Source organism: Arvicanthis niloticus, chromosome 27 (assembly GCF_011762505.2).
Source record: "Arvicanthis niloticus isolate mArvNil1 chromosome 27, mArvNil1.pat.X, whole genome shotgun sequence".
NCBI classification, from domain to species: domain Eukaryota; kingdom Metazoa; phylum Chordata; class Mammalia; order Rodentia; family Muridae; genus Arvicanthis; species Arvicanthis niloticus.
This window is the reverse complement of record NC_133435.1, coordinates 22,448,075-22,462,720: the sequence shown is the minus strand read 5'-3', so window position 1 is coordinate 22,462,720 and position 14,646 is coordinate 22,448,075. Positions and strand designations below refer to the sequence as shown.

At 46.1% G+C, this 14,646-nt stretch overlaps 1 protein-coding gene across 1 annotated transcript in view; it reads right to left on the bottom strand.

The window, feature by feature from the left end:
• Hpse (heparanase) overlaps positions 1–13,499 on the bottom strand; it is a 38,873-nt gene extending 25,374 nt beyond the window's left edge. The window contains exons 1-3 of the mRNA XM_076926361.1: positions 13,167–13,499; positions 5,520–5,665; positions 2,670–2,795 (exon numbers count right to left, since the gene is read on the bottom strand). Coding sequence (XP_076782476.1) covers positions 2,670–2,795; positions 5,520–5,665; positions 13,167–13,498 — 604 coding nt within the window. The 5' untranslated portion in view covers position 13,499. The remainder of the gene's footprint in view (positions 1–2,669; positions 2,796–5,519; positions 5,666–13,166) is intronic.
• Positions 13,500–14,646: the final 1,147 nt, after the last annotated feature.

The window sequence follows — 14,646 nt, the reverse complement described above, 5'->3', positions numbered from 1 at the left end:
CTTGCTGATGTTAGCACAGCTCCCTACACCGGTCATCTTTGCCAGACCTTCTGGATAACTGGCTGCAGCTACGTCATGCTCTGACTGGGGTACCCTCTCAGCCCCTTTAACCTCTTCTGCAGCACCCTTCTCTCCCCTTCACAGAACTGAGGGGAGCTAGGGCTTGCTCTGTACTAGGCTTTGGACAAAGGGTCTGTGGTAGCTGGTTTGATCTTCTATCCCCACCCCTAAAACTCCCTCCTTATTATGGATCACAGCGTTTTTGCTTTCCGGTCGACCAATGCTCACTGGAGCAGAACTTCTAGTTTCCTTAGGTAACTTTCCCCTAGCAGTCAGAGCGTGGCTAATTGTTTGGTGGAGGAGGCCGAGCGTTCTGTCTACTTCAGCTTTTGACAAGCCGTCCTCACTGTTAAGTGTAGCTTTGGACTTAGAACAAGAGATGGCTGACTCTTATTTTTTCTGCTTGAGTAAGCAGAGGCCACTGTGAGCTATGACTCAGCCAAGCCGCAGTATGTTTGTGTCTTGGGGAAAGGGGGACAAGAAAGGGGGGCAGGAAATAATAAGTGGGTGGAGCAGTCAGCGTACACACATTTATCAAGTAAGTTCATTGTCTTCTTTGGATGCAGCTTGTGGTATCTCAAAACAGTTCCGACGAGAACATTAAAGGTTGCTGGGTGTAGCGGAGCACATCTCAGCACTTGGGCGGCAGAGGCAGGAGGATCTCTCTGACTTTGAGGCCAGCCTATTGAACCCACTCAGCACCAGGACAGAACTACATAGAGAGAACTACATGTCTCAAAGAACATGAGTGAACAAACAAACAAAGGGAATCAGGCCATGGTAGCCCACACTGTCATCTCAGGACAACCTAAGACATCAACTTCAGATGAGAAAATTTCATAGCTAATGAAGAATGCCTGTTTTCATGTGCCTTACAGCCATGTAGGACAATGCCAGCCTATGCTGAATGGCTAAGCAAAAAAAAAAAAAAAAAAAAAAAAAAAAAAAAAAAAAAAAAGCCAATAAGTCCTAGTGAGGATGTGAGGAAAGGGGACACACATTTATTTATCCACTGCTGGTGGCACTGTAATCTGGTGCAGCAACCATGGAAAGGAGTAGAGAGGTCTTCAAACTAAAAACTGGAAGTCCCACAGGATCCAACTGCTCTTGGGTGTCTATTCAAAGAACTCTATATCCTATTCTATAGATACACCTCAGCTCAGCCTCATTCATTGCCGCTCTACTCACAACAGCCAGGAAATGGAAACAGCCCAGATGTCAACCAACCGCAGAATATAATACAAATGTGCTATATTTACATTTCAGCTGTCAAAAATGAAATTAGGAGCCAGGCGGGGGTGGTGCACGCCTTTAATCCCAGCACTTGGGAAGCAGAAGCAGTTGGAACTCTGAGTTCAAGGCCAGCCTAGTCTACAGAATGAGTTCCAGGATAGCCAGGGCTACACAGAGTAAGCCTTGGAAAATGGAGAAAAAAAATGAGATTATGGAATGTGTAGGTAGACAGATGGGCAGGCTACCTACGGCAGAAGTCAAAGGGGAGCTGCACCAGCTTTGGTCTTGGGGTGGGGTCTTCCATGAACTCTCCTTCGTTTCTCGACCCTGCTTATTGAAGCCAGAGCCTCCTGTGTGCTCACAGCATGCTCTACCATGGAGCTTCACGCCAGCCTATCTCATCAACTCTGTGTATGTGTACATGTATGTTCACGTGTGTGTTCATGCACACAGGTGTATGTGTATGTACACTTATGGATGTCAGAGGTTGACACTGAGTCTTTCTCTGTTTTTCACCCACTTTGTTTTTTTTTTTTTAGTTTTTAAAATTTATTTACTTATTTTATTTATATGTGCACACTGTCCCTGTCTTCAGACACAACAGAAGAGGGCATCAGATCCCATTACAGATGGTTGTGAGCCACCATGTGGTTGCTGGAAATTGAATTCAGGACCTCTGGAAGAGCAGTCAGTGCTCTTAACCACTGAGCCATCTCTCAAGCCCCCACTTAGTTTTTGTTTGTTTGTTTGTTTGTTTGTTTTTGTTTTTTTTTACAAAAGATTATTCTCATCTGTTATTCAAATAACAGCAAATAACTTTTAGAAAATTACTTATTTTGTGTATATAAGTGTTTTGTCTGGATGCGTGCCTGTGCACCACATGGGCTTCTGGTTCACAAGGACAAAAGAGGATGCCAGATTCCCTGGAACTGGAGTTATGGGTTATTGGGAGTCACTCCAGTTCTCTTGGAAGAGCAGCCAGTGCTCTTAACCACTAAGCCATCTTAACTGCTCTTAACTGCGATAGCCCCTCACCTTAGTTTTTTGAGACAGGGTCTCTCACTGATCCTGAAACTCATTAGAGCTGAAATTGACTAGCGTTAGCTCAGGAGACCCACCTGTCTCAGTATTGGGGTAACTCACATAAGAAACACGCACAGTTTTTATGTGACTACTGGGGATTCTCATGCCAGGCACCTCACCAACTGAGTCATCCCCCCACCCCCTCCCAGACTCCTCATTAAATCTTGGTAGTATTTAAATACTGTGGAGCTTTATGAAGTGCCATGGCGGGATCATGGTGGTCATTGCATCAAAGCACAGACCCTCCAAGCAGGCCTGTGGCTGGAACACCTACAGGTACCTGCAGTTCTTACTTGAGTAGGTGCTGTTCTTGAACTGTTTCTGGTACTGTTCTCGGAGCAGCAACAGCTCCTGGAAGGGCCATTCCACCTGGAGTTTCCTCAGCACGTCAGCAGAGACCACCTCAGACTTGCACATATCTGTAGACGAGAGAATTCAAGGACATCGTTTTCACAGTGACAAGGTTGAAACCCAGCCTGGATACCTAGTCAACTGTTATGTGGCTACTAAGGCAGGTGATTGATTATGTTTCTGGTTATTAAGTACAAGATCAGAGAAACATCTATTCTGTTACATGGATCGAATTTGTTGGCTAACTAATGACTACCAAGAGAACAACCCAAGGGCAACAACTTAAGAAACATTGCGTGTCTCCTGACATGGAGCACTGGACAGGAGGATTTCAAATGTTTTCCCAATCCAGACATCCTCTCAGCAGCTTGAACTGATCAGAGATTTGGATGTGGAGGTCAGAGTTCAGCTCAAAAATTAAAGTTCATTTTTAATATGCAGCTGGCTGTTGGGGCACACACTTGTCATCTCAGCGTGTCCCCACACGCTGTGGCAGGAGGATGGGTGTGAGTTTGAGGCCAGATTTGACTATGTAGCAAGACCCTGTCTTAAAAACAAAACAGAGCCTGGCAGTGGTCGCACACGCCTTTAATCCCAGCACTTGGGAGGCAGAGGCAGGCAGATTTCTGAGTTCGAGGCCAGCCTGATCTACAGAGTGAGTTCCAGGACAGCCAAGGTGATACAGAGAAGCCCTGTCTCGAAAAACCAAAACAAACAACAACAAAACAGAACACCAGACTGACCAGCTTCTCTCTATAACATTTCACAAGACTTTCAGAATCAAGTGATACCTGCCCAAGAAACAAAAGCAAAACTGTCCTGTTCCTCAGGATGAAAACTGGGAATGAAATAAGGTTCAACTCCAAGAGAAGCATGTACACCGTGGGAGCACGAAGCTGGATTTGTAAGGATTTACACAAGGGCAAGATTGAGGGTTTATACTGAACCATGGTCATCTAACAATCCTACCAGATGGAGCTCAGCATTTTATTTATTTATTTATTTATTTATTTATTTAATATATACTGTTGCTGTCTTCACAAACCAGAAGAGGTCATCAGATCCCATTATAGATGGTTGTGAGCCACCATGTGGTTGCTGGGAAATGAACTCAGGACCTCTGGAAGAGCAGTCAGTGCTCTTAACTGCTGAGCCATCTCTCCAGACCTAGAGTTCAACATTTTTAACCTGGAGACTTGGTCATATTTAAATTGTGGGATGGTTTGTTCAGTAATAAAATGTAGGACCTTTCATAAAACAAACAAACAAACAAACAAACAAACAGCAGAAAAGACTGGAGAGATGTCTCAGCAGTTAAGAGCACTTGGTGCTCATGCAGAACCACTGGGTTCAAATCCCAGGACCCACTTAGTAGCCACAAGTGTCTGTAACTCATTTCTAGGGTATCTAATGCCTCTCTGACTTCCTCAGGCACCAGAAACACATCTCGTGAACATACATACATGCAGGCAAAGTGTACATACACATAAAAAAATCAAAACACATAGAAAGTTGCTATTTTGCTTTGTAGTGATTCCCTCTGTGATGAATTATAGCTAAAGGACCTGAACTGGTGAATTACTGACTGTTCCACCTTGCAGGCTGGTACTGTCCAAGCTTCTGGATCCACCCCAACTCTCCTCCCAGGAAGCCTGCATGGCTTTATCACAAGATAGTAGGGGTGCCAGAGTTGCTGCCAGAACCAGCTGACCAGCTGATGACTTCCTTCCTGGGTTGCTACCCTGTGGCTGGCTGACAGAGTTCCTTTTCTATCCCAGTGCTCACAAAGGATGTCTCAGGGGAGCTTTGAGGATCCCAGGGAGCCTCCTCATCAGATCTGGGATAAGGAAAATGAGGTGCAAAGATTGGCTTCCCATCTAAACTTAAATGACAACTGCAGAAAAAAAAAAAAAGCCAAATAGCCAAAAAAGAAAATCAGAAATGCTTCTGACTGGTAGGCGAGAGCCCAGCTGAGCAAACACCTGAAACTTATTATTAAAGGAGACCCTCACGCCTTCTTTCTGCCTTTTTCTAATTACCACTCTTCCAGTCTGGGACCAATAGCTGACTGACTGAGAACTAAATTGAAAGGAATATGCCATACATGAACTGGTTAAACTCTGCTCACTACCGTAGACAGAATGCATATGCTCTTAAGGTGTGAAGAAGTACACAATACATCTTGTAACTGTCCAGACGTCTGGTGTCTCAGGTCATGGACAAATCCTTGGGGTCAGCAAGGGCAGGTTCCAGGTGAGGTCCACACACATTCCATATCAGAACTGTCTGATAAGCTTGGTAAAGACAGAATCTAAGGTTGGAGCCCTTAGACCCCATCACCCAGACTCACCCAGCAATAGGGACAGTCTGTAAAGTTGAGAACCAAAGACCAGTAAATCGAATCCTGTTGGGGTGGAAGTTCTTCTCTGCGTTTCTTTGTTCATTCTTTCTCCCATTCTCCTTGCATAATCATGTGTTTCTGTCTATTGCTACATTGTTACCTGTAAATACCCTGCTGTCTGACTGTTTCTTCCCATGCGTTCTCTCCAAACAGTTATTTTTCGGCTACAACCAGTGTTGTTTATAACCCTCAGTTATGCCCAGCACACAGTATCTGGGATGCTCTACTGTCACGAAGACATCAGAGGAGGGAAGCCACCCACCGACTCCTTTTCCCGCTTGGGTCCTCTACTTGTCTAAGGGTCAGGTCTAACCAATGACACTTTTTACTAAGCAGACTCGTGATTGATCCAGGCTAAGTAAAACATATAATCTTTTTTATAAAGTTTTACCATGGTTGACTTGAGATTGCCAGTAACTTCTTTCTTCGAAGGTCGGTTCCTTGTCAGGATCAAAAATAAGGAAGTCAGTCTTGGTGCCACCAAATCTCAAGTATGCAGGAGATAAGCCTCTAGCCAGAGCTCGGAGCCGAGGAGAGCTGTTACAAGACAGGCAAGAAAGTATAATAATAATTAATATTATTTTAGGGGTTTTCTGAGACATCTTAATATGTAGTCTAGGCTAGCCTCAAACTCTCGATCTCTCTGCCCCTTGCCCAGAATGCTAGGATTATAGAAGTGCAACACTGTTGCGGCTTGTAATTATTTTCCGAGAAAGCTAAACATTTAGTTAACACATTTCAGTTAGACATTTTCATTTCCTTGTCTCTTGGTGGACCTACTCCTTAACTGCTATCTGCTATCTGCCTCTATGGGATATGGAGAGGTGAGCAGTTCAAAACACAGGAATAAAGATCCAGGGATTGAGCAGATTAGAGGAGTCAGGGTGAGTTTGGGGGCGGCACCTTGGAAGCCCGTACTGTCGTTTGCTGAGATGAAGAACACGTTCCTGGCCATAGAGTAGAAGGGTGGGAGGAAGAAAGGAGCAAAAGCATCTGTAGAAATTGAGATGCTGATTGTGGCGGCTATTCTTTCAGTGGCAACTTGCCTGTGTTTATAATCACCTTGGAAACGCACCTCTAGGTATGCCTATGAGTATATTTACAGACAAGTTTAACAGAGGAGGTAAGATCTACCTTAAATTTTGGTGAAACCACCTCATGAGTTGGAGTCTCAAACTGAATAAAAAGGAGACAGTGAATGGTGTCTCTTTGCTCCCCATGCAGATGCCATGTGACCAGAGGCCTGCTGCTCCGTGAATGTCCCTGGTGTGATGAACAATGTGTTGAACCAGGTCTTTTCATCCTTAGGTTGCTCTTGCCAGACATTCCATGACTGAGGTTGGCAAAACTAACTAATACATAAATGGACACCAAACCCACAGAGCCACAGGCCACATGTGACTGGAACCCAAGAAATTCACCAAGGCTGGGGATGTATCCTGTAGACTCCATAGTATAAAGTCAAGGGTCACTCACCCACACCTAGACTGAAGACTTGATGTTTTCTAGGAACTCCACAGCCACTACACTTGGCAGGGACCCAGTTAGCTACCTATGCCCCCTTACCCCATCTGTTCTAATCCCTCTAGGGTACCCCTATCCCTACCAATGTTACCCATATCACCCCCACTCCAAAGCCATCCTGGCCAACCCAAGATATATGCCTCTGCCCACCTTCCGTGGAGCCAGACCCCAGTCCCTACTTAAGAGATCTCTAGAGTGAGTCTCCTTCCCCCATGACAGCCTACCACCCACCCTAGCCCTCTTCACCCATCTGGCACTGCTCAGAGTATGAACCCAGAGTCCCCAAGCAGAGCTTCAGATCTGGGACCAGTTAGAGTCTGAACACAGAAACCCTGAGTAGCCTCAGACTAAAAACCAAGTATCATTCTATTGGTCCACAACCAGTCACATTGGAGTAAACAGCAACCAACGGACTGAACAAAGGTGAGACCAGATATCTACATGAAGAACAAAGGTGAGACCAGATATCTACATGAAGAAGCATGCTGTAACTCCAGATGCCTAGGTCCCAGAGCAAAACCACAAAAACCAAAACAACACGCCTCCTCCAGAAACTAGCACACTATTATGTTTAGCCCTGAGCAAAACAATGTAGCTGAAGTGTAAGACAAGTATTTCAATGTAGCAATTATGGATGTGTTCAAGGGTCTTAAAGAGGGTAGGAATAAATGTCTCAGTGAAGACAAAACATAGTTACACAACCCAGGAGCCCCAATACACAGTCTTATAGCTCATGGGAAAGTCCTCCCCGGAGAGTCACCCACCATCTACTGACTGTGGCCAGGCACTGGTTCTGGTCCTCGGCATTTTGACTTTGATGACAGAGATCCATTTAGGTTTATGTACCTACTATCTGTAAAGTGTGTACCTACTATCTGTAATTGAGACAACGCAACAGATTGGTGTCCTTTGGGACCTGGAGGGAAAAGGAGCTGTAGGATCCAATGATGGGCTGGGTCAGATGCACATGGACCCAAGCCTGGTCCCCTGAGGTATGGACTACAGTGTCATGGGTCACCCTCCCTCAACCCCACCTGCCGTATGTCCAGCAGAGGTTTTCCCACTCTCTGAAATCAGCTTCCCCACATATCTCGTTGGTCTGCCTGTCCCAGCTGCTGCCCTTATGCCGATCCCTGAGGACAGGAATCTTGCCTGGTCTATCAGATTCTCCTCAGTGCCTAGGGAATGGCACACAGCGGTGCTTAGCCAATATCGTGAAGTGAATGAATAAGAAAGCCAGCCTGAGAAAAGGGCAAGGGAAGGCCAGCCAATGACCCAATGATGGTTTTTGAAAAGATGGCATTAAAACTCATTGCTATGGCCATTGCCACACAAAGCAAGTCATGCGGCTCAGAGTTTTGCTACTAAGGATCTCTTGTCCGTCTCATTTTCTGTAAAGTGTCTTCTGTGGTTTCAGAGTATAACATTAATACCCTCTGATGGAATCAACAACAACAAAAACCCCAGGCTTAACACAGCTGCAAAACTTGCCATAAAAACAAAATTGATCAAAGGCACAGTATTTCAATCACATGCAGGAAAAAGAAAGGGAAACACTGTCTACCACGGTGTCACGGAAATCATAAAGGAACATGCGAGGCAGCTGCAGCTGTTCTCTCTCCAGAGGAGGCTGTCAAGACACACACGCACACATGCACGCATGCGCGCACGCACACGCACGCACACGCACACGCACGCACACACACCACACCAGTCTGCAGGTGTTTTATTTTACTGTTAGGGCAAGACTACACTGCTTCTCTTTGACACAGAAGCAGAGGTGGTTTATTTTTATGCACCAAATGTTATATTTCCAGACTTAAGGGCCACCCCAGAGATTCCAAAGTGTTTGTGTGTGTATGTGTGTGTGTGTGGGGGGGGGGGGGGATGGGATTGGATTAAGTGACAGGTGGCATTCCAGAAAGAGCAATTAGGCAGAAGCAGAGGTTATTATCACCAAAGGGTTTGGGTGATAAATCAAAATGCTCAAATATGGAGAAAGAAGAACGGAGACAGGTACTCAGAGATGGACTTTTTAGAAGGCAAGCATGCTGAGGATTTACTTTTGCTATAACATGAAGGAGCTGAGATGGTGTGGAGTTGTGCTCCAAGAGCAGGAAGTTCAAATTTCAAGTTTTCACAGACAGAAATGATGTTAATAGAGACGAAGAGTCAAGACGTGGTCATGACGTTTGCAGGTTGACATGAAGGAGAGCGGCAGGCGTGTGCTCACAACCGTCAGGGGAGAAAAGCACCTTGGTTCTCAGTGCTTGCTAATTTCCATGGTGTAAATATTCTCACTGTGGCTATTTTCAGGGTATCAGTGTGATGCTGCAGAATGTGGCCTTGAGAAGAAACCCTCACATTTGATGGAATGATCCAAACTGGTCCAACACTAAGTAGCAATTATCTGAGGGGTAAGGATGGAGAAATTGAGAGATTTGTTTTTTGGGTAAGCTTGATGTCACCTAAGATGACGGTGGGACTTGGGTCTGAACGTAGTGCCAGGTCTTAATCAATATGGAGACTAGGGTTGAATGGGAGCTGGAAGGGACCTCACACCAGTGTCACCACAATGGTCTTTAATACACATCAGTTTCATCCAGTGCTGCAGTCTGGTTGAAAGGATTCTCTCCTCCCCGCGCCCCCCCCCCCCCGCCAACTCAGTCTCCTGAAATCACAGTGATGTGGGTGTTGTTATCATCCTCACTTTATAAATATAGAACCTAAACAAAAAGGAGCTGAGATAACTCACTGAGGGTAACAAACTGAGGGATTTAAGCTACAGCAGTCTGCATCCAAACCGGTGAGCTGTTGTCTGGAAGCAGGCACAGGCGTGGAGTATGGGAGTGTACAACTTGTACTCTACAGGCTATGGGGGAGAGAGGCTTCCAGGAAATGTCTTGTATTAGTTGGGGCATGGGGGTGAAGGAACACACCATGAAAATGAGCAGGTATCAAGCTCAAGGCTCCAGGGTGTAGTAAAATGGCTTAGGAGGGAAGGGGTCTCCAAGTGGTTAGTTAGGGACAGAGGGTCTCAGGGATCAGGCCTGCAGTTGGTTGTTCTCAGTTCTTTGTCTCTCTCCAGTTAAAATTCCTTCTCTCAGTAGTAGACAGGGGAGCTATGGCCCTTTCCAGTGTGGGTCTGGTGGTTTGGATAAGAAATGTCCTACATAGGCCCTGTACTGGCTGGTTTTATGTCAACTTGACACAAGCTAGAGTCATCAGAGAGGAAGGAGCCTCAGTTGAGGGAATGCCTCCATGAGATCCAGTTGTAAGGCATTTTCTCAATTAATAATCAATGGGGGAAATAGGCTCCTGCCCTGCTTCTTCTGTAATGAGCGGCAATGTGAAGTATAAGCCGAATAAACCCTTTCCTCCCCAACTTGCTTCTTGGTCATGGTGTTTCATCACAGCAACAGAAAACCCGACTAAGACAGGCACACTTATTTGATCCCATGGTCCCATGTGGTGGTGTTTGAGGAGGGTTAGGGGATAAGGCTTTGCTAGAAGAAGCCAACAGGGGTGGGCTTTGAGAGCTTCCAGCCCCAGCCCACTTCCAGAAGGTCTTTGCTTTGTGTAGACTCCCTGGCCTGGCCATCTGCTGCCCTTCCTCCTCACCGGACTCTCTCTGAAACGTAAGCCCAAGTAAATGTTCTTCCTCACGTCGCCTATGCTTGTGGTGTTTTATCACAGCGACAAAAAAAAGGAACCAGTAAAATAAGTTATTAAAGCATTGCACTTCATATCGGTAACAAATGCTTCTCCACATATGGAATGTGGCTGTCAATGATGATATGGGCATATCATGTGGGAAAACTAATAAAATAATGAAACGGCCAAAAAAAAAATGTTTTCCTGAAGAAAAAGAAGCAGATAGGGCATAGGAAGCAAGCAAAGGCTGCATTTTTTTCTGCTTTGTCATCCAGTGCCTCTTTTGTCCCCAAGACTTACGGTTTCTACCATTCCTCAACATTACATTCTGTCATCCGAAACAATGTGATATCTGAATGAGGAAATCATGGCTGTGTGTGTGTGTGTGTGTGTGTGTGTGTGTGCCTTACTTCTCAGGCATAGTAGCTGGGCACCTGAAGTGTAGTCGGGCTGAACCGAGAACTGACAAGTGAAAACCACATGATTTTTGATACATCATTCTAGAAAGGGAGTGGGAACTGTCTTATGCTGCTTTGATGGCAGGTTTTGGAAGTGGTTCTGTGGCCAAGCAAGCTGTTCTGTGTGTGGGACCCTGAACTCAGGCTCCAGCACCGCCAAACCTTAGCATTCACACACACACTACTCTTTACTGTTTTGGTTTCCTTTTTGCTGTTTTGCTTCTTGAGATGGGGGGCCTCATTATGTAGCCCAGGCTAGCCTTGAATGTGTGACCCTTTTGTCTCTAAGTGCTAGGATTAGATTATAGTTTTAAAATTACATTTGTGTCTGGCATAGGCAGCTCACATCACAAGTCTGCTTCACCATGTGTCTAGGCCTGGGTCTCCTTGGTATTCTGCACTAATCCAGGCTGAGGATATATTTTGACTAATTTCCCCAGGGAAGAGAAATTTAACAGATGTTTCTTTTTCAATTCTAGAGTCTTCTATGATTAACATTTAAATTTTGCGTATTGTCTGTTCTCTGGTTACAAATGTGAGCGAGACCTGTTTCTATTCATCCAGTGCTTGTAACAAACTCATACCACCCGAATTCATCTGGTAAAACCTCCTTGGAGGCATGTCAGAGGGCTAGGCCCCAAGTCTCCTATCTGAATGTTAGTGAAAGTTGTTTTTTAATCAGTCTATCAATTAGTTTCTAGACAATCTTTTTTTTTTTTTTGAAAACATACTATGCCCTATTTCTTTTAAAAATAATAATTAGCTTGCTTTCTTTTTGTATGCCTGTGTTTTTACGATCAGAGTCTGGATTCAAATACTACTTCTATTTACTAGCTGATTGACTATAACCTCCATTTCTTCATTGTTGCCTCACAGATGCTGGGATTAAGTATTCACCATCACAAATGGATTTCTTTCTTTCTTTCTTTCTCTCTCTCTCTCTCTCTCTCTCTCTCTCTCTTCTTTCTCTTTCTTTCTTTCTTTCTTTCTTTCTTTCTTTCTTTCTTTCTTTCTTTCTTTCAAGATAAAGTCTGATATAGCTCACACTGGCCTTGCTATGTAGCCAAGAATGGCCTTGAACTTCTGACCCTTACCCCTTTGGCTCCTGAGTTCTGGGATAGAGGTCACGAGCTACCATGTCTAGTTTTACAAAATGTTGAGGATTGAACCCAGGATTTAGTGTGTGCTAGGCAAAAAAGAAACAATTAGCTTAACCTTCAAGCTTTGTAGGAAGCAGCTACTATATCATCAAGCTATCACCGAAATCCAAGGAGTCAGATTTGAGAAAACAGGGAGGTTGAACTATCATAGCCATGGGAATCTGCGTGAGATCGGCCGGCAGTGACACCTGATAGTGTGGGCTTGAGACATGCAATTGATGTCTAGGCCTTTGACAATGGTGACAGAGTGGGCTGGTGAAGATGTAGTCAGCTGAGTGTGGTGGTCCTCAAGAGGCTGAGGCAGGGAAATGGAGAGTTCAAGGCCAGCCTGCGATAGTAGTTACACAATGTCAAAACAACAAAGGATGTGGTCATCTCTGGAGGCTCCCAGGCTCAGATGGCCTGTGACTGTGCCTGAGCCCTTCATCTTGGGGACAGTCTGCACTCAGGGAGCAGGGACCATAGATGTGGTTTCTGCAGCTGATGAGGCGGCTGCCAGTCTGCACCCTCATCTTGGAGAAACATGCTTTTAAAGAGGGTTTTTTATTAGCATATATTATTAATTATACATAATAATGGGGTTTCATCACGACACTTTCAAATGTGTATAAAATGTATTTTGATCATATTCTCCCCTGTTGCCCTCCACAGTCCTTCCCACTGACCCCTTTCATTTTCCCAATTAGTCTCTCTCTCTCTCCTCCCTCCACTCCCCTTCAGTCGAGTCTGGCCTCAAACTTGCTATGTTGCCCAAGATCGACTTTAACTCCTACCTCCACTGTCTCACACCCAGCCCAGTAATATTTAAATGCTTAAAAGGCAGCAAGATGAACAATGGTGGTTCTCCATAGAGGCTTTTTCTATCTGACTTTTCTTTCTTCCTCTTTTAAATCAAAACTTCCTAACAGAGTTTAAAGAACACCAGCTTACTGGTCCTACACTGAAGCAGAATTCAAAAGCACCAGATGAGGTACTGGGACTTGTGACAGCTTTGCTTGTTTTTGGTTTTTTCCTCCAAATGTTCTCTTAATACCTGGGCCTGGCTGGTGCCCAGGCAACAGGCGCTGAGTAAATGAATCAGGAAAAAGCTTTTGAGGGGTGGCTGCACATGGGAGGGAGGCTCCAGAGAGCAAACACAAAGTTGTTAGAGCAAAGAGACGGGCCGGCCCTAGCGAGTGTGATTGGACAGGAGAGGGGGAGCTGAGGACAGACGAGGGAACCGGACCTGGGGGCTGCACTTACCCCAGGAAGGTGAGGAAGCGGGGGTCGGTGGCTAGGCTGGCGTCGATGGTGATGGACAGAAACGAGGGACTCACGCTTTGGAGAGGCCGCTTGGTGTAAAACTCCAAGTCTACCATGTCCTCGGTCGGCGCGGTCCCCTCCGGGGCGCCCTGGGCCAGGGCACTGAGCGGCCCCCAAAGCCACAGCAGCAGCAGCCGCCGCAGCATCCCAGCTGGCTGGACCGCCCGCTGCCGGGAGAGGTGGGGCAGCCGGCGCGCGGACTCAAGCCCCCTGTACGGGTTCTGCTTCGCCTCTGGCGCGCCAGGGCTCCGTACCCTCCCACAGCGCTCCATCCCTCCCACCCCTCCCCTGAGTCCCTCCCTAGCGTCCTCTTCTCCCCGCCCTCCCCTCCACGCTCTGTTTCATTTCCGTGCTGGCTTCACCCTCCTCCGAGGTCACGTCCACTTTTAAAATCATCCACACCCATCCGAAGGGTGTGGAGGTGGCCAGAATCCAAGATCCTCGGAGGCCTGGGGAGGGAATGTCCGGGCGCCACCCTGGGGTGAGACCAGCTTCCTGGTGTCCTGCGTACTCTGTCACCTTTTCTAGGTCCCATCCACTTGGTGCGCCAGGACTAGACCCTGAATTAAAAGCCCCGGTTGAGGGTTCAGCCAGCCCCTACCCCAACTCCCTTCTGCCTTAAGACACTGGTCATTTGAGCCTGTCAAAATCTGACCGAGCTAGGATGTCCTCTACCCAGAATCTGCTTCTCGGGTATCCCTTTGTCGCTTGAAAACCTGATCCGAGCATTGGCTAAAATGTACCTAGAAACGTCCTTTTAAAAAAAAAAATCTGTTTTTCAAACAACTTATAAAAACAGTACTTGGGAGAGCCGAGTTATTAGACGCTCCAAGGCAGACGCTAAAACCCATCAAGAAGCCCCCAAGCAACTACCCCTCCCCTGACTCCCGCGAATTTATCTGTTGCTGTTGCCTCAACTTTTCTTTAGTTTTCCCTTGACGTTTACACTGGTATATAATGACAGCAAACAAGTGCTGAAACGTGTGTGTGTGTGTGTGTGTGTGTGTGTGTGTGTGTGTGTTTATTACCATGAGAGAAGCTTTAACCAAATCATGTTATCTCTCATTTCCACGGCGTACTTATGAATTGCTAATTTTCCTCTTTAAACACACACACACACACACTAACCTGTCCAAGCATCAAGTAACACAGATTACAAGGCCAAGCAAATGGTAGACTGTCTCCGATGCCTTGCAGTCTCCTTAACATGCTTTCCTGAGCTTCCGGCAGCTGAGGCTCCGGAGCGTGGGGCATTGCTACGCATTTCACACAGCACACACATCTCACAGAACTGTGATGTTGCTCAGTGCTCACCTTATCTCCGGGCTGATAAAGTCCTCAGAGGCAGAGATGGGGATTGTGGTATACCCATGAAGTGCTCATGCATGGTACCGTGCCTGGCCTTTAGTAGGTAAATTCA